The 19,640-nt window shown below is 52.1% G+C and overlaps 2 protein-coding genes across 2 annotated transcripts in view; both read right to left on the bottom strand.

Annotated features, from left to right (window-relative positions):
• Positions 1-19,640, bottom strand: part of LOC148140878 (H-2 class I histocompatibility antigen, alpha chain-like) — a 450,761-nt gene that overhangs the window by 282,668 nt on the left and 148,453 nt on the right. The window lies entirely within an intron of this gene.
• The window catches only part of LOC148140888 (uncharacterized), a 132,173-nt gene that overhangs the window by 56,987 nt on the left and 55,546 nt on the right, over positions 1-19,640 (bottom strand). Inside the window, exons 3-5 of the mRNA XM_087979781.1 lie at positions 17,214-17,598; positions 16,909-17,091; positions 786-1,464 (exon numbers count right to left, since the gene is read on the bottom strand). Of these exons, the coding sequence (XP_087835907.1) occupies positions 786-1,464; positions 16,909-17,091; positions 17,214-17,598 (1,247 nt within the window). The remainder of the gene's footprint in view (positions 1-785; positions 1,465-16,908; positions 17,092-17,213; positions 17,599-19,640) is intronic.

Consider the following 19,640-nt stretch of genomic DNA (forward strand, 5'->3'; position numbering starts at 1 on the left):
TGGAGATTGCAGTTTCTCCCCGAGTCTGTGTTAAGTTTGCACATTCTCCACGTGTCTGTGTGGAGTTTGCAGTTTCTCCCCGGGTCTGCGTGGGGTTTACACATTCTCCCCCTGTCTGTGTGGAGTTTGCACATTCTCCCCGTGTGTGTGTGTGGAGTTTGCACATTCTCCCTGTGTCTGTGTGGACTTTGCACATTCTCCCCATGCCTGTGTGGACTTTGCACATTCTCCCCATGTCTGTGTGGAGTTTGCACATTCTTCCCGTGTCTGTGTTGAGTTTGCACAATCTCCCGTGTCCGTGTGGAGATTGCACATTCTCCCCGTGTTGTGTGGAGTTTGCACATTCTCGCCGTGTCTGTGTTGAGTTTGCACATTCTCCCCGTATCTGTGAGGTGTTTGCACATTCTCCCCGTGCCTGTGTTGAGTTTGCCCATTCTCCCCGTGTCTGTGTGGAGTTTGCACAATCTTCCCGGCTCCGTGTGTTGTTTGCACATTCTCCTCGTGTCTGCGTGGAGTTTGCACATTCTCTCCGTGTTTGCGTTGAGTTTGCACATTCTCCCCCTGTCTGTGTGGTGTTTGCAAATTCTCCCTGTGTCTGTGTGAAAGTTGCACTTTCTCCCCGTGTCTGCATGGGGTTTGCACAATCTCCCCATGTCTGCGTGGAGGTTGCACAATCTCCCCTTGTCTGTGTGGAGTTTGAAAATTCTCCCCGTGTCCATGTGGAGTTTGCACATTCTCCCCGTGTGTGTGTGGAGTTTGCACATTCTCCCTGTGTCTGTGTGGACTTTGCACATTCTCCCCATGCCTGTGTGGACTTTGCACATTCTCCCCATGTCTGTGTGGAGTTTGCACATTCTTCCCGTGTCTGTGTTGAGTTTGCACCTTCTCCCCGTGTCTGTGTCGAGTTTGCACATTCTCCCCGTGTCTGTGTGGAGTTTGCGCATTCTCCCCGTGTCTGCGTGGAGTTTGCACATTCTCCCCGTGTCTGTGTGGAGTTTGCACATTCTCCCCGTGTCTGTGTTGAGTTTGCACATTCTCCCCGTGTCTGTGTGGTGTTTGCACATTCTCCCCGTGTCCATGTGGAGTTTGCACATTCTCCCCGTGTCTGTGTGGTGTTTGCACATTCTCCCCGTGTCTGTGTGGAGTTTGCACATTCTGCCCGCGTCTGTGTGGAGTTGCGCATTCTCCCTGTGTGTCTGTGGAGTTTGCAAATTCTCGCCGTGTCTGTGTGGAGTTTGCAAATTCTCCCCATGTCTGTGTGGAGTTTGCACATTCTCCCCGTGTCTGTGTTGAGTTTGCACAATCTCCCCGTGTCCGTGTGGAGTTTGCACATTCTCCCCGTGTCTCTGTGGAGTTTGCACATTCTCCCCGGATCTGTGAGGTGTTTGCACATTCTCCCCGTGTCTGTGTGGCGTTTGCGCATTCTCCCCGAGTTCGTGTGGTGTTTGCTCATTCTCCCTGTGCCTGTGTGGAGTTTGCACATTATCCCCGTGTCTGTGTGGGGTTTACACATTCTCCCTGTGTCTGTGTGGAGTTTGCACATTCTCCCCGTGACTGTGTGGAGTTTGCGCATTCTCCTTGTGTCTGTGTGGAGGTTGCACATTCTCCCCTTGTCTGTTGTGGAGTTTGCACATTCTCCCGTGTCTGTGTGAAGTTTGCACTTTCTCCCCGTGTCTGTGTGGGTTTTGCACATTCTCCCCCTGTCTGTGTGGAGTTTGCACATTCTCCCCTTGTCAGTGTGGAGTTTGCACTTTCTCCCCATGTCTGCGTGAGGTTTGCACATTCTCCCCGTGTCTGTGTGGAGTTTGCACATTCTCCCCGTATGTGTGTGGAGTTTGCACATTCTCCCCGTGTCTGTGTGGACTTTGCACATTCTACCCGTGTCTGTGTGGAGTTTGCGCATACTCCCCGTGTCTGTGTGGAGTTTGCACATTCTCCCCATGTCTGTGTGGAGTTTGCACATTCTCCCCGTGTCTGTGTTGAGTTTGCACATTCTCCCCGTGTCCATGTGGAGTTTGCACATTCTCCCCGTGTCTGTGTGGTGTTTGCACATTCTCCCCGTGTCTGTGTGGAGTTTGCACATTCTTCCCGCGTCTGTGTGGAGTTGCGCATTCTCCCTGTGTGTCTGTGGAGTTTGCAAATTCTCGCCGTGTCTGTGTGGAGTTTGCAAATTCTCCCCATGTCTGTGTGGAGTTTGCACATTCTCCCCGTGTCTGTGTGGAGTTTGCACATTCTCCCTGTGTCTGTGTGGAGTTTGCACATTCTCCCCGTGACTGTGTGGGGTTTGCGCATTCTCCCCGTGTCTGTGAGGAGTTTGCACATTCTCCCCGTATCTGTGAGGTGTTTGCAAATTCTCCCTGTGTCTGTGTGAAAGTTGCACTATCTCCCCGTGTCTGCGTGGGGTTTGCACAATCTCCCCATGTCTGTGTGGAGGTTGCACAATCTCCCCTTGTCTGTGTGGAGTTTGCACATTCTCCCCGTGTCCATGTAGAGTTTGCACATTCTCCCCGTGTCTGTGTGGAGTTTGCACATTCTCCCCGTGTCTGTACTGAGTTTGCACATTCTCCCCGTGTCTGTGTGGAGTTTGCACATTCTCCCTGTGTTTGTGTGGAGTTTCCACATTCTCCCCGTGTCTGTGTGGAATTTGCACATTCTCCCTGTGTCTGTGTGGAGTTTGCACATTCTCTCTGTGTCTGTCGGGAGTTTGCACATTCTCCCCGTGTCTGTGTGGAGTTTGCACATTCTCCCCGTGTCTGTGTGGAGTTTGCACATTCTCCCCATGTCTGTGTGGAGTTTGCACATTCTGCCCGTGTCTGTGTGGAGATTGCACATTCCACCCGAGTTTGTGTGCAGGTTGCACATTCTCCCCGTGTCTGTGTGGAGTTTGCACATTCTCCCCGTGTCTGTGTGGAGTTTGCACATTCTCCCCATGTCTGTGTGGAGTTTGCACATTCTGCCCGTGTCTATGTGGAGTTTGCACATTCTGCACGCGTCTGTGTGGAGTTGCGCATTCTCCCTGTGTGTCTGTGGAGTTTGCAAATTCTCGCCGTGTCTGTGTGGAGTTTGCAAATTCTCCCCATGTCTGTGTGGAGTTTGCACATTCTCCCCGTGTCTGTGTTGAGTTTGCACAATCTCCCCGTGTCCGTGTGGTGTTTGCACATTCTCCCCGTGTCTGTGTGGAGGTTGCACATTCTGCCCGTGTCTGTGTTGAGTTTGCACATTCTCCCCGGATCTGAGAGGTGTTTGCACATTCTCCCCGTGTCTGTGTGGCGTTTGCGCATTCTCCCCGAGTACGTGTGGTGTTTGCTCATTCTCCCTGTGCCTGTGTGGATTTTGCACATTATCCCCGTGTCTGTGTGGGGTTTACACATTCTCCCTGTGTCTGTGTGGACTTTGCACATTCTCCCCATGCCTGTGTGGACTTTGCACATTCTCCCCATGTCTGTGTGGAGTTTGCACATTCTTCCCGTGTCTGTGTTGAGTTTGCACAATCTCCCGTGTCCGTGTGGAGATTGCACATTCTCCCCGTGTTGTGTGGAGTTTGCACATTCTCGCCGTGTCTGTGTTGAGTTTGCACATTCTCCCCGTATCTGTGAGGTCTTTGCACATTCTCCCCGTGCCTGTGTTGAGTTTGCCCATTCTCCCCGTGTCTGTGTGGAGTTTGCACAATCTTCCCGGCTCCGTGTGTTGTTTGCACATTCTCCTCGTGTCTGCGTGGAGTTTGCACATTCTCTCCGTGTTTGCGTTGAGTTTGCACATTCTCCCCCTGTCTGTGTGGTGTTTGCAAATTCTCCCTGTGTCTGTGTGAAAGTTGCACTTTCTCCCCGTGTCTGCATGGGGTTTGCACAATCTCCCCATGTCTGCGTGGAGGTTGCACAATCTCCCCTTGTCTGTGTGGAGTTTGAAAATTCTCCCCGTGTCCATGTGGAGTTTGCACATTCTCCCCGTGTGTGTGTGGAGTTTGCACATTCTCCCTGTGTCTGTGTGGACTTTGCACATTCTCCCCATGCCTGTGTGGACTTTGCACATTCTCCCCATGTCTGTGTGGAGTTTGCACATTCTTCCCGTGTCTGTGTTGAGTTTGCACCTTCTCCCCGTGTCTGTGTCGAGTTTGCACATTCTCCCCGCGTCTGTGTGGAGTTGCGCATTCTCCCTGTGTGTCTGTGGAGTTTGCAAATTCTCGCCGTGTCTGTGTGGAGTTTGCAAATTCTCCCCATGTCTGTGTGGAGTTTGCACATTCTCCCCGTGTCTGTGTGGAGTTTGCACATTCTCCCTGTGTCTGTGTGGAGTTTGCACATTCTCCCCGTGACTGTGTGGGGTTTGCGCATTCTCCCCATGTCTGCGTGGAGGTTGCACATTCTCCCCATGCCTGTGCTGAGTTTGACCAATCTCCCCATGCCTGAGTGGAGATTGCACTTTCTCCCCTAGTCTGTGTAAAGTTTTCACCTTCTCCCCGTGTCTGTGTGGAGTTTGCACATTCTCCCCGTGTCTGTGTGGAGTTTGCGCATTCTCCCCGTGTCTGTGTGGAGTTTGCACATTCTCCCCGTGCCTGTGTTGAGTTTGCCCATTCTCCCCGTGTCTGTGTGGAGTTTGAAGAATCTTCCCGGGTCTGTGTGGTGTTTGCACATTCTCCTCGTGTCTGCGTGGAGTTTGCACATTCTCTCCCTGTTTGCGTTGAGTTTGCACATTCTCCCCCTGTCTGTGTGGTGTTTGCAAATTCTCCCCGTGTCTGTGTGAAGGATGCACTTTCTCCCCGTGTCTGCGTGGGGTTTGCACAATCTCCCCATGTCTGTGTGGAGTTTGCACAATCTCCACGTGTCCGTGTGGAGTTTGCACATTTCCCCGTGTCTGTGTGGAGTGTGCGCATTCTCCCCATGTCTGTGTGGAGATTGCAGTTTCTCCCCGAGTCTGTGTTAAGTTTGCACATTCTCCACGTGTCTGTGTGGAGTTTGCAGTTTCTCCCCGGGTCTGCGTGGGGTTTACACATTCTCCCCCTGTCTGTGTGGAGTTTGCACATTCTCCCCGTGTGTGTGTGTGGAGTTTGCACATTCTCCCTGTGTCTGTGTGGACTTTGCACATTCTCCCCATGCCTGTGTGGACTTTGCACATTCTCCCCATGTCTGTGTGGAGTTTGCACATTCTTCCCGTGTCTGTGTTGAGTTTGCACAATCTCCCGTGTCCGTGTGGAGATTGCACATTCTCCCCGTGTTGTGTGGAGTTTGCACATTCTCGCCGTGTCTGTGTTGAGTTTGCACATTCTCCCCGTATCTGTGAGGTGTTTGCACATTCTCCCCGTGCCTGTGTTGAGTTTGCCCATTCTCCCCGTGTCTGTGTGGAGTTTGCACAATCTTCCCGGCTCCGTGTGTTGTTTGCACATTCTCCTCGTGTCTGCGTGGAGTTTGCACATTCTCTCCGTGTTTGCGTTGAGTTTGCACATTCTCCCCCTGTCTGTGTGGTGTTTGCAAATTCTCCCCGTGTCTGTGTGAAGGATGCACTTTCTCCCCGTGTCTGCGTGGGGTTTGCACAATCTCCCCATGTCTGTGTGGAGTTTGCACAATCTCCACGTGTCCGTGTGGAGTTTGCACATTTCCCCGTGTCTGTGTGGAGTGTGCGCATTCTCCCCATGTCTGTGTGGAGATTGCAGTTTCTCCCCGAGTCTGTGTTAAGTTTGCACATTCTCCACGTGTCTGTGTGGAGTTTGCAGTTTCTCCCCGGGTCTGCGTGGGGTTTACACATTCTCCCCCTGTCTGTGTGGAGTTTGCACATTCTCCCCGTGTGTGTGTGTGGAGTTTGCACATTCTCCCTGTGTCTGTGTGGACTTTGCACATTCTCCCCATGCCTGTGTGGACTTTGCACATTCTCCCCATGTCTGTGTGGAGTTTGCACATTCTTCCCGTGTCTGTGTTGAGTTTGCACAATCTCCCGTGTCCGTGTGGAGATTGCACATTCTCCCCGTGTTGTGTGGAGTTTGCACATTCTCGCCGTGTCTGTGTTGAGTTTGCACATTCTCCCCGTATCTGTGAGGTGTTTGCACATTCTCCCCGTGCCTGTGTTGAGTTTGCCCATTCTCCCCGTGTCTGTGTGGAGTTTGCACAATCTTCCCGGCTCCGTGTGTTGTTTGCACATTCTCCTCGTGTCTGCGTGGAGTTTGCACATTCTCTCCGTGTTTGCGTTGAGTTTGCACATTCTCCCCCTGTCTGTGTGGTGTTTGCAAATTCTCCCTGTGTCTGTGTGAAAGTTGCACTTTCTCCCCGTGTCTGCATGGGGTTTGCACAATCTCCCCATGTCTGCGTGGAGGTTGCACAATCTCCCCTTGTCTGTGTGGAGTTTGAAAATTCTCCACGTGTCCATGTGGAGTTTGCACATTCTCCCCGTGTGTGTGTGGAGTTTGCACATTCTCCCTGTGTCTGTGTGGACTTTGCACATTCTCCCCATGCCTGTGTGGACTTTGCACATTCTCCCCATGTCTGTGTGGAGTTTGCACATTCTTCCCGTGTCTGTGTTGAGTTTGCACCTTCTCCCCGTGTCTGTGTCGAGTTTGCACATTCTCCCCGTGTCTGTGTGGAGTTTGCGCATTCTCCCCGTGTCTGCGTGGAGTTTGCACATTCTCCCCGTGTCTGTGTGGAGTTTGCACATTCTCCCCGTGTCTGTGTTGAGTTTGCACATTCTCCCCGTGTCTGTGTGGTGTTTGCACATTCTCCCCGTGTCCATGTGGAGTTTGCACATTCTCCCCGTGTCTGTGTGGTGTTTGCACATTCTCCCCGTGTCTGTGTGGAGTTTGCACATTCTGCCCGCGTCTGTGTGGAGTTGCGCATTCTCCCTGTGTGTCTGTGGAGTTTGCAAATTCTCGCCGTGTCTGTGTGGAGTTTGCAAATTCTCCCCATGTCTGTGTGGAGTTTGCACATTCTCCCCGTGTCTGTGTTGAGTTTGCACAATCTCCCCGTGTCCGTGTGGAGTTTGCACATTCTCCCCGTGTCTCTGTGGAGTTTGCACATTCTCCCCGGATCTGTGAGGTGTTTGCACATTCTCCCCGTGTCTGTGTGGCGTTTGCGCATTCTCCCCGAGTTCGTGTGGTGTTTGCTCATTCTCCCTGTGCCTGTGTGGAGTTTGCACATTATCCCCGTGTCTGTGTGGGGTTTACACATTCTCCCTGTGTCTGTGTGGAGTTTGCACATTCTCCCCGTGACTGTGTGGAGTTTGCGCATTCTCCTTGTGTCTGTGTGGAGGTTGCACATTCTCCCCTTGTCTGTTGTGGAGTTTGCACATTCTCCCGTGTCTGTGTGAAGTTTGCACTTTCTCCCCGTGTCTGTGTGGGTTTTGCACATTCTCCCCCTGTCTGTGTGGAGTTTGCACATTCTCCCCTTGTCAGTGTGGAGTTTGCACTTTCTCCCCATGTCTGCGTGAGGTTTGCACATTCTCCCCGTGTCTGTGTGGAGTTTGCACATTCTCCCCGTATGTGTGTGGAGTTTGCACATTCTCCCCGTGTCTGTGTGGACTTTGCACATTCTACCCGTGTCTGTGTGGAGTTTGCGCATACTCCCCGTGTCTGTGTGGAGTTTGCACATTCTCCCCATGTCTGTGTGGAGTTTGCACATTCTCCCCGTGTCTGTGTTGAGTTTGCACATTCTCCCCGTGTCCATGTGGAGTTTGCACATTCTCCCCGTGTCTGTGTGGTGTTTGCACATTCTCCCCGTGTCTGTGTGGAGTTTGCACATTCTTCCCGCGTCTGTGTGGAGTTGCGCATTCTCCCTGTGTGTCTGTGGAGTTTGCAAATTCTCGCCGTGTCTGTGTGGAGTTTGCAAATTCTCCCCATGTCTGTGTGGAGTTTGCACATTCTCCCCGTGTCTGTGTGGAGTTTGCACATTCTCCCTGTGTCTGTGTGGAGTTTGCACATTCTCCCCGTGACTGTGTGGGGTTTGCGCATTCTCCCCGTGTCTGTGAGGAGTTTGCACATTCTCCCCGTATCTGTGAGGTGTTTGCAAATTCTCCCTGTGTCTGTGTGAAAGTTGCACTATCTCCCCGTGTCTGCGTGGGGTTTGCACAATCTCCCCATGTCTGTGTGGAGGTTGCACAATCTCCCCTTGTCTGTGTGGAGTTTGCACATTCTCCCCGTGTCCATGTAGAGTTTGCACATTCTCCCCGTGTCTGTGTGGAGTTTGCACATTCTCCCCGTGTCTGTACTGAGTTTGCACATTCTCCCCGTGTCTGTGTGGAGTTTGCACATTCTCCCTGTGTTTGTGTGGAGTTTCCACATTCTCCCCGTGTCTGTGTGGAATTTGCACATTCTCCCTGTGTCTGTGTGGAGTTTGCACATTCTCTCTGTGTCTGTCGGGAGTTTGCACATTCTCCCCGTGTCTGTGTGGAGTTTGCACATTCTCCCCGTGTCTGTGTGGAGTTTGCACATTCTCCCCATGTCTGTGTGGAGTTTGCACATTCTGCCCGTGTCTGTGTGGAGATTGCACATTCCACCCGAGTTTGTGTGCAGGTTGCACATTCTCCCCGTGTCTGTGTGGAGTTTGCACATTCTCCCCGTGTCTGTGTGGAGTTTGCACATTCTCCCCATGTCTGTGTGGAGTTTGCACATTCTGCCCGTGTCTATGTGGAGTTTGCACATTCTGCACGCGTCTGTGTGGAGTTGCGCATTCTCCCTGTGTGTCTGTGGAGTTTGCAAATTCTCGCCGTGTCTGTGTGGAGTTTGCAAATTCTCCCCATGTCTGTGTGGAGTTTGCACATTCTCCCCGTGTCTGTGTTGAGTTTGCACAATCTCCCCGTGTCCGTGTGGTGTTTGCACATTCTCCCCGTGTCTGTGTGGAGGTTGCACATTCTGCCCGTGTCTGTGTTGAGTTTGCACATTCTCCCCGGATCTGTGAGGTGTTTGCACATTCTCCCCGTGTCTGTGTGGCGTTTGCGCATTCTCCCCGAGTACGTGTGGTGTTTGCTCATTCTCCCTGTGCCTGTGTGGATTTTGCACATTATCCCCGTGTCTGTGTGGGGTTTACACATTCTCCCTGTGTCTGTGTGGACTTTGCACATTCTCCCCATGCCTGTGTGGACTTTGCACATTCTCCCCATGTCTGTGTGGAGTTTGCACATTCTTCCCGTGTCTGTGTCGAGTTTGCACATTCTCCCCGTGTCTGTGTGGAGTTTGCGCATTCTCCCCGTGTCTGCGTGGAGTTTGCACATTCTCCCCGTGTCTGTGTGGAGTTTGCACATTCTCCCCGTGTCTGTGTTGAGTTTGCACATTCTCCCCGTGTCTGTGTGGTGTTTGCACATTCTCCCCGTGTCCATGTGGAGTTTGCACATTCTCCCCGTGTCTGTGTGGTGTTTGCACATTCTCCCCGTGTCTGTGTGGAGTTTGCACATTCTGCCCGCGTCTGTGTGGAGTTGCGCATTCTCCCTGTGTGTCTGTGGAGTTTGCAAATTCTCGCCGTGTCTGTGTGGAGTTTGCAAATTCTCCCCATGTCTGTGTGGAGTTTGCACATTCTCCCCGTGTCTGTGTTGAGTTTGCACAATCTCCCCGTGTCCGTGTGGAGTTTGCACATTCTCCCCGTGTCTCTGTGGAGTTTGCACATTCTCCCCGGATCTGTGAGGTGTTTGCACATTCTCCCCGTGTCTGTGTGGCGTTTGCGCATTCTCCCCGAGTTCGTGTGGTGTTTGCTCATTCTCCCTGTGCCTGTGTGGAGTTTGCACATTATCCCCGTGTCTGTGTGGGGTTTACACATTCTCCCTGTGTCTGTGTGGAGTTTGCACATTCTCCCCGTGACTGTGTGGAGTTTGCGCATTCTCCTTGTGTCTGTGTGGAGGTTGCACATTCTCCCCTTGTCTGTTGTGGAGTTTGCACATTCTCCCGTGTCTGTGTGAAGTTTGCACTTTCTCCCCGTGTCTGTGTGGGTTTTGCACATTCTCCCCCTGTCTGTGTGGAGTTTGCACATTCTCCCCTTGTCAGTGTGGAGTTTGCACTTTCTCCCCATGTCTGCGTGAGGTTTGCACATTCTCCCCGTGTCTGTGTGGAGTTTGCACATTCTCCCCGTATGTGTGTGGAGTTTGCACATTCTCCCCGTGTCTGTGTGGACTTTGCACATTCTACCCGTGTCTGTGTGGAGTTTGCGCATACTCCCCGTGTCTGTGTGGAGTTTGCACATTCTCCCCATGTCTGTGTGGAGTTTGCACATTCTCCCCGTGTCTGTGTTGAGTTTGCACATTCTCCCCGTGTCCATGTGGAGTTTGCACATTCTCCCCGTGTCTGTGTGGTGTTTGCACATTCTCCCCGTGTCTGTGTGGAGTTTGCACATTCTTCCCGCGTCTGTGTGGAGTTGCGCATTCTCCCTGTGTGTCTGTGGAGTTTGCAAATTCTCGCCGTGTCTGTGTGGAGTTTGCAAATTCTCCCCATGTCTGTGTGGAGTTTGCACATTCTCCCCGTGTCTGTGTGGAGTTTGCACATTCTCCCTGTGTCTGTGTGGAGTTTGCACATTCTCCCCGTGACTGTGTGGGGTTTGCGCATTCTCCCCGTGTCTGTGAGGAGTTTGCACATTCTCCCCGTATCTGTGAGGTGTTTGCAAATTCTCCCTGTGTCTGTGTGAAAGTTGCACTATCTCCCCGTGTCTGCGTGGGGTTTGCACAATCTCCCCATGTCTGTGTGGAGGTTGCACAATCTCCCCTTGTCTGTGTGGAGTTTGCACATTCTCCCCGTGTCCATGTAGAGTTTGCACATTCTCCCCGTGTCTGTGTGGAGTTTGCACATTCTCCCCGTGTCTGTACTGAGTTTGCACATTCTCCCCGTGTCTGTGTGGAGTTTGCACATTCTCCCTGTGTTTGTGTGGAGTTTCCACATTCTCCCCGTGTCTGTGTGGAATTTGCACATTCTCCCTGTGTCTGTGTGGAGTTTGCACATTCTCTCTGTGTCTGTCGGGAGTTTGCACATTCTCCCCGTGTCTGTGTGGAGTTTGCACATTCTCCCCGTGTCTGTGTGGAGTTTGCACATTCTCCCCATGTCTGTGTGGAGTTTGCACATTCTGCCCGTGTCTGTGTGGAGATTGCACATTCCACCCGAGTTTGTGTGCAGGTTGCACATTCTCCCCGTGTCTGTGTGGAGTTTGCACATTCTCCCCGTGTCTGTGTGGAGTTTGCACATTCTCCCCATGTCTGTGTGGAGTTTGCACATTCTGCCCGTGTCTATGTGGAGTTTGCACATTCTGCACGCGTCTGTGTGGAGTTGCGCATTCTCCCTGTGTGTCTGTGGAGTTTGCAAATTCTCGCCGTGTCTGTGTGGAGTTTGCAAATTCTCCCCATGTCTGTGTGGAGTTTGCACATTCTCCCCGTGTCTGTGTTGAGTTTGCACAATCTCCCCGTGTCCGTGTGGTGTTTGCACATTCTCCCCGTGTCTGTGTGGAGGTTGCACATTCTGCCCGTGTCTGTGTTGAGTTTGCACATTCTCCCCGGATCTGTGAGGTGTTTGCACATTCTCCCCGTGTCTGTGTGGCGTTTGCGCATTCTCCCCGAGTACGTGTGGTGTTTGCTCATTCTCCCTGTGCCTGTGTGGATTTTGCACATTATCCCCGTGTCTGTGTGGGGTTTACACATTCTCCCTGTGTCTGTGTGGACTTTGCACATTCTCCCCATGCCTGTGTGGACTTTGCACATTCTCCCCATGTCTGTGTGGAGTTTGCACATTCTTCCCGTGTCTGTGTTGAGTTTGCACAATCTCCCGTGTCCGTGTGGAGATTGCACATTCTCCCCGTGTTGTGTGGAGTTTGCACATTCTCGCCGTGTCTGTGTTGAGTTTGCACATTCTCCCCGTATCTGTGAGGTCTTTGCACATTCTCCCCGTGCCTGTGTTGAGTTTGCCCATTCTCCCCGTGTCTGTGTGGAGTTTGCACAATCTTCCCGGCTCCGTGTGTTGTTTGCACATTCTCCTCGTGTCAGCGTGGAGTTTGCACATTCTCTCCGTGTTTGCGTTGAGTTTGCACATTCTCCCCCTGTCTGTGTGGTGTTTGCAAATTCTCCCTGTGTCTGTGTGAAAGTTGCACTTTCTCCCCGTGTCTGCATGGGGTTTGCACAATCTCCCCATGTCTGCGTGGAGGTTGCACAATCTCCCCTTGTCTGTGTGGAGTTTGAAAATTCTCCCCGTGTCCATGTGGAGTTTGCACATTCTCCCCGTGTGTGTGTGGAGTTTGCACATTCTCCCTGTGTCTGTGTGGACTTTGCACATTCTCCCCATGCCTGTGTGGACTTTGCACATTCTCCCCATGTCTGTGTGGAGTTTGCACATTCTTCCCGTGTCTGTGTTGAGTTTGCACCTTCTCCCCGTGTCTGTGTCGAGTTTGCACATTCTCCCCGTGTCTGTGTGGAGTTTGCGCATTCTCCCCGTGTCTGTGTGGAGTTTGCACATTCTCCCCGTGTCTGTGTGGAGTTTGCACATTCTCCCCGTGTCTGTGTTGAGTTTGCACATTCTCCCCGTGTCTGTGTGGTGTTTGCACATTCTCCCCGTGTCCATGTGGAGTTTGCACATTCTCCCCGTGTCTGTGTGGTGTTTGCACATTCTCCCCGTGTTTGTGTGGAGTTTGCACATTCTGCCCGCGTCTGTGTGGAGTTCGCGCATTCTCCCTGTGTGTCTGTGGAGTTTGCAAATTCTCGCCGTGTCTGTGTGGAGTTTGCAAATTCTCCCCATGTCTGTGTGGAGTTTGCACATTCTCCCCGTGTCTGTGTTGAGTTTGCACAATCTCCCCGTGTCCGTGTGGAGTTTGCACATTCTCCCCGTGTCTCTGTGGAGTTTGCACATTCTCCCCGGATCTGTGAGGTGTTTGCACATTCTCCCCGTGTCTGTGTGGCGTTTGCGCATTCTCCCCGAGTTCGTGTGGTGTTTGCTCATTCTCCCTGTGCCTGTGTGGAGTTTGCACATTATCCCCGTGTCTGTGTGGGGTTTACACATTCTCCCTGTGTCTGTGTGGAGTTTGCACATTCTCCCCGTGACTGTGTGGAGTTTGCGCATTCTCCTTGTGTCTGTGTGGAGGTTGCACATTCTCCCCTTGTCTGTTGTGGAGTTTGCACATTCTCCCGTGTCTGTGTGAAGTTTGCACTTTCTCCCCGTGTCTGTGTGGGTTTTGCACATTCTCCCCCTGTCTGTGTGGAGTTTGCACATTCTCCCCTTGTCAGTGTGGAGTTTGCACTTTCTCCCCATGTCTGCGTGAGGTTTGCACATTCTCCCCGTGTCTGTGTGGAGTTTGCACATTCTCCCCGTATGTGTGTGGAGTTTGCACATTCTCCCCGTGTCTGTGTGGACTTTGCACATTCTACCCGTGTCTGTGTGGAGCTTGCGCATACTCCCCGTGTCTGTGTGGAGTTTGCACATTCTCCCCATGTCTGTGTGGAGTTTGCACATTCTCCCCGTGTCTGTGTTGAGTTTGCACATTCTCCCCGTGTCCATGTGGAGTTTGCACATTCTCCCGGTGTCTGTGTGGTGTTTGCACATTCTCCCCGTGTCTGTGTGGAGTTTGCACATTCTCCCCGCGTCTGTGTGGAGTTGCGCATTCTCCCTGTGTGTCTGTGGAGTTTGCAAATTCTCGCCGTGTCTGTGTGGAGTTTGCAAATTCTCCCCATGTCTGTGTGGAGTTTGCACATTCTCCCCGTGTCTGTGTGGAGTTTGCACATTCTCCCTGTGTCTGTGTGGAGTTTGCACATTCTCCCCGTGACTGTGTGGGGTTTGCGCATTCTCCCCGTGTCTGTGAGGAGTTTGCACATTCTCCCCATGCCTGTGTTGAGTTTGACCAATCTCCCCATGCCTGAGTGGAGATTGCACTTTCTCCCCTAGTCTGTGTAAAGTTTTCACCTTCTCCCCGTGTCTGTGTGGAGTTTGCACATTCTCCCCGTGTCTGTGTGGAGTTTGCGCATTCTCCCCGTGTCTGTGTGGAGTTTGCACATTCTCCCCGTGCCTGTGTTGAGTTTGCCCATTCTCCCCGTGTCTGTGTGGAGTTTGAAGAATCTTCCCGGGTCCGTGTGGTGTTTGCACATTCTCCTCGTGTCTGCGTGGAGTTTGCACATTCTCGCCGTGTTTGCGTTGAGTTTGCACATTCTCCCCCTGTCTGTGTGGTGTTTGCAAATTCTCCCCGTGTCTGTGTGAAGGATGCACTTTCTCCCCATGTCTGTGTGGAGTTTGCACAATCTCCACGTGTCCGTGTGGAGTTTGCACATTTCCCCGTGTCTGTGTGGAGTTTGCGCATTCTCCCCATGTCTGTGTGGAGATTGCAGTTTCTCCCCGAGTCTGTGTTAAGTTTGCACATTCTCCTAATGTCTGTGTGGAGTTTGCACTTTCTCCCCGGGTCTGCGTGGGGTTTACACATTCTCCCCCTGTCTGTTTGGAGTTTGCACATTCTCCCCGTGTGTGTGTGGAGTTTGCACATTCTCCCTGTGTCTGTGTGGACTTTGCACATTCTCCCCATGCCTGTGTTGAGTTTGCGTATTCTCCCCATGTCTGTGTGGAGTTTGCACATTCTTCCCGTGTCTGTGTTGAGTTTGCACAATCTCCCGTGTCCGTGTGGAGATTGCACATTCTCCCCGTGTCTGTATGGAGTTAGCACATTCTCGCCGTGTCTGTGTTGAGTTTGCGCATTCTCCCCGTGTCTGTGTGGAGTTTGCCCATTCTCCCCGTGTCTGCGTGGAGTTTGCACAATCTTCCCGGCTCCGTGTGTTGTTTGCACATTCTCCTCGTGTCTGCGTGGAGTTTGCGCATTCTCCCCGTGTCTGTATTGAGTTTGCACTTTCTCCCCGTATCTGTGAGGTGTTTGCAAATTCTCCCTGTGTCTGTGTGAAAGTTGCACTATCTCCCCGTGTCTGCGTGGGGTTTGCACAATCTCCCCATGTCTGTGTGGAGGTTGCACAATCTCCCCTTGTCTGTGTGGAGTTTGCACATTCTCCCCGTGTCCATGTAGAGTTTGCACATTCTCCCCGTGTCTGTGTGGAGTTTGCACATTCTCCCCGTGTCTGTACTGAGTTTGCACATTCTCCCCGTGTCTGTGTGGAGTTTGCACATTCTCCCTGTGTTTGTGTGGAGTTTCCACATTCTCCCCGTGTCTGTGTGGAATTTGCACATTCTCCCTGTGTCTGTGTGGAGTTTGCACATTCTCTCTGTGTCTGTCGGGAGTTTGCACATTCTCCCCGTGTCTGTGTGGAGTTTGCACATTCTCCCCGTGTCTGTGTGGAGTTTGCACATTCTCCCCATGTCTGTGTGGAGTTTGCACATTCTGCCCGTGTCTGTGTGGAGATTGCACATTCCACCCGAGTTTGTGTGCAGGTTGCACATTCTCCCCGTGTCTGTGTGGAGTTTGCACATTCTCCCCGTGTCTGTGTGGAGTTTGCACATTCTCCCCATGTCTGTGTGGAGTTTGCACATTCTGCCCGTGTCTATGTGGAGTTTGCACATTCTGCACGTGTCTGTGTGGAGTTGCGCATTCTCCCTGTGTGTCTGTGGAGTTTGCAAATTCTCGCCGTGTCTGTGTGGAGTTTGCAAATTCTCCCCATGTCTGTGTGGAGTTTGCACATTCTCCCCGTGTCTGTGTTGAGTTTGCACAATCTCCCCGTGTCCGTGTGGTGTTTGCACATTCTCCCCGTGTCTGTGTGGAGGTTGCACATTCTGCCCGTGTCTGTGTTGAGTTTGCACATTCTCCCCGGATCTGTGAGGTGTTTGCACATTCTCGCCGTGTCTGTGTGGCGTTTGCGCATTCTCCCCGAGTACGTGTGGTGTTTGCTCATTCTCCCTGTGCCTGTGTGGATTTTGCACATTATCCCCGTGTCTGTGTGGGGTTTACACATTCTCCCTGTGTCTGTGTGGAGTTTGCACATTCTCCCCGTGACTGTGTGGAGTTTGCGCATTCTCCCTGTGTCTGTGTGGAGGTTGCACATTCTCCCCTTGTCTGTGTAGAGTTTGCACATTCTCCCCGTGTCTGTGTGAAGTTTGCACTTTCTCCCCGTGTCTGTGTGGGGTTTGCACATTCTCCACCTGTCTGTGTGGAGTTTGCACATTTGCTCCGTGTCTGTGTGGAGTTTGTGCATTCTCCCTGTGTCTGTGTGGAGTTTGCACATTCGCCCCGTGTCTGTATGGAGATTGCGCATTCTCCCCATGTCTGTGTGGAGATTGCACTTTCTCGCCGAGTCTGTGTTAAGTTTGCACTTTCTCCCCGTGTGTCTGTGGAGTTTGCACATTCTCCCCGTGCCTGTGTTGAGTTTGCACAATCTCCCGTGTCCGTGTGGAGTTTGCACATTCTCCCCGTGTCTGTGTGGAGTTTGCACATTCTCCCCGTATCTGTGAGGTGTTTGCACATTCTCCCCGTGTCTGTGTGGAGTTTTCAGTTTCTTCCCGTGTCTGTGTGGAGTTTGCACCTTCTCCCCGTGTCTGTGTCGAGTTTGCACATTCTCCCTGTGTCTGTGTGGAGTTTGCGCATACTCCCCGTGTCTGTGTGGAGTTTGCACATTCTCCCCGTGTCTGTGTGGAGTTTGCACATTCTTCCCGTGTCTGTGTTGAGTTTGCACATTCTCCCCGTGTCCATGTGGAGTTTGCACATTCTGCCCGCGTCTGTGTGGAGTTGCGCATTCTCCCTGTGTGTCTGTGGAGTTTGCAAATTCTCGCCGTGTCTGTGTGGAGTTTGCACATTCTCCCCATGTCTGTGTGGAGTTTGCACATTCTCCCCGTGTCTGTGTTGAGTTTGCACAATCTGCCCGTGTCTGTGTTGAGTTTGCAAATTCTCCCCGGATCTGTGAGGTGTTTGCACATTCTCCCCGTGTCTGTGTGGAGTTTGCACATTCTCTCCGTGTTTGCGTTGAGTTTGCACATTCTCCCCCTGTCTGTGTGGTGTTTGCAAATTCTCCCTGTGTCTGCGTGAAAGTTGCACTTTCTCCCCGTGTCTGCATGGGGTTTGCACAATCTCCCCATGTCTGCGTGGAGGTTGCACAATCTCCCCTTGTCTGTGTGGAGTTTGCAAATTCTCCCCGTGTCCATGTGGAGTTTGCACATTCTCCCCGTGTGTGTGTGGAGTTTGCACATTCTCCCTGTGTCTGTGTGGACTTTGCACATTCTCCCCATGCCTGTGTGGACTTTGCACATTCTCCCCATGTCTGTGTGGAGTTTGCACATTCTTCCCATGTCTGTGTTGAGTTTGCACCTTCTCCCCGTGTCTGTGTCGAGTTTGCACATTCTCCCCGTGTCTGTGTGGAGTTTGCGCATTCTCCCCGTGTCTGTGTGGAGTTTGCACATTCTCCCCGTGTCTGCGTGGAGTTTGCACATTCTCCCCGTGTCTGTGTTGAGTTTGCACATTCTCCCCGTGTCTGTGTGGTGTTTGCACATTCTCCCCGTGTCCATGTGGCGTTTGCACATTCTCCCCGTGTCTGTGTGGAGTTTGCACATTCTCCCCGTATGTGTGTGGAGTTTGCACATTCTCCCCGTGTCTGTGTGGAGTTTGCACCTTCTCCCCGTGTCTGTGTGGAGTTTGCGCATACTCCCCGTGTCTGTGTGGAGTTTGCACATTCTCCCCATGTCTGTGTGGAGTTTGCACATTCTCCCCGTGTCTGTGTTGAGTTTGCACAATCTCCCCGTGTCCGTGTGGAGTTTGCACATTCTCCCCGTGTCTCTGTGGAGTTTGCACATTCTGCCCGTGTCTGTGTTGAGTTTGCACATTCTCCCCGGATCTGTGAGGTGTTTGCACATTCTCCCCGTGTCTGTGTGGCGTTTGCGCATTCTCCCCGAGTTCGTGTGGTGTTTGCTCATTCTCCCTGTGCCTGTGTGGAGTTTGCACATTATCCCCGTGTCTGTGTGGGGTTTACACATTCTCCCTGTGTCTGTGTGGAGTTTGCACATTCTCCCCGTGACTGTGTGGCGTTTGCGCATTCTCCTTGTGTCTGTGTGGAGGTTGCACATTCTCCCCTTGTCTGTTGTGGAGTTTGCACATTCTCCCCGTGTCTGTGTGAAGTTTGCACTTTCTCCCCGTGTCTGTGTGGGGTTTGCACATTCTCCCCCTGTCTGTGTGGAGTTTGCACATTCTCCCCTTGTCAGTGTGGAGTTTGCACTTTCTCCCCATGTCTGCGTGAGGTTTGCACATTCTCCCCTTGTCTGTGTGGAGTTTGCACATTCTCCCCGTGTCCATGTAGAGTTTGCACATTCTCCCCGTGTCTGTGTGGAGTCTGCACATTCTCCCCGTGTCTGTATTGAGTTTGCACATTCTCCCCGTGTCTGTGTCGAGTTTGCACATTCTCCCTGTGTTTGTGTGGAGTTTCCACATTCTCCCCGTGTCTGTGTGGAATTTGCACATTCTCCCTGTGTCTGTGTGGAGTTTGCACATTCTCTCTGTGTCTGTCGGGAGTTTGCACATTCTCCCCGTGTCTGTGTGGAGTTTGCACATTCTCCCCGTGTCTGTGTGGAGTTTGCACATTCTCCCCATGTCTGTGTGGAGTTTGCACATTCTGCCCGTGTCTGTGTGGAGATTGCACATTCCACCCGAGTTTGTGTGCAGGTTGCACATTCTCCCCGTGTCTGTGTGGAGTTTGCACATTCTCCCCGTGTCTGTGTGGAGTTTGCACATTCTCCCCATGTCTGTGTGGAGTTTGCACATTCTGCCCGTGTCTATGTGGAGTTTGCACATTCTGCACGCGTCTGTGTGGAGTTGCGCATTCTCCCTGTGTGTCTGTGGAGTTTGCAAATTCTCGCCGTGTCTGTGTGGAGTTTGCAAATTCTCCCCATGTCTGTGTGGAGTTTGCACATTCTCCCCGTTTTTTGTGTTGAGTTTGCACAATCTCCCCGTGTCCGTGTGGTGTTTGCACATTCTCCCCGTGTCTGTGTGGAGGTTGCACATTCTGCCCGTGTCTGTGTTGAGTTTGCATTTTCTCCCCGGATCTGTGAGGTGTTTGCACATTCTCCCCGTGTCTGTGTGGCGTTTGCGCATTCTCCCCGAGTACGTGTGGTGTTTGCTCATTCTCCCTGTGCCTATGTGGATTTTGCACATTATCCCCGTGTCTGTGTGGGGTTTACACATTCTCCCTGTGTCTGTGTGGAGTTTGCACATTCTCCCCGTGACTATGTGGAGTTTGCGCATTCTCCCTGTGTCTGTGTGGAGGTTGCACATTCTCCCCTTGTCTGTGTGGAGTTTGCACATTCTCCCCGTGTCTGTGTGAAGTTTGCACTTTCTCCCCGTGTCTGTGTGGGGTTTGCACATTCTCCACCTGTCTGTGTGGAGTTTGCACATTCTCCCCGTGTCTGTGTGGAGTTTGCACTTTCTCCCCGTGTCTGCGTGGGGTTTGCACATTCTCCCCGTGTCTGTGTGGAGTTTGCACATTCTCCCCGTATGTGTGTGGAGTTTGCACATTTGCTCCGTGTCTGTGTGGAGTTTGTGCATTCTCCCTGTGTCTGTGTGGAGTTTGCACATTCGCCCCGTGTCTGTATGGAGATTGCGCATTCTCCCCATGTCTGTGTGGAAATTGCACTTTCTCCCCGAGTCTGTGTTAAGTTTGCACTTTCTCCCCGTGTGTCTGTGGAGTTTGCACATTCTCCCCGTGCCTGTGTTGAGTTTGCACAATCTCCCGTGTCCGTGTGGAGTTTGCACATTCTCCCCGTGTCTGTGTGGAGTTTGCACATTCTCCCCGTATCTGTGATGTGTTTGCAC

This window comes from Chiloscyllium plagiosum, unplaced genomic scaffold, assembly GCF_037043375.1.
Source record: "Chiloscyllium plagiosum isolate Xiang-an unplaced genomic scaffold, Cpla_swu_hap1 HiC_scaffold_35, whole genome shotgun sequence".
Taxonomy (NCBI): Eukaryota; Metazoa; Chordata; class Chondrichthyes; order Orectolobiformes; family Hemiscylliidae; genus Chiloscyllium; species Chiloscyllium plagiosum.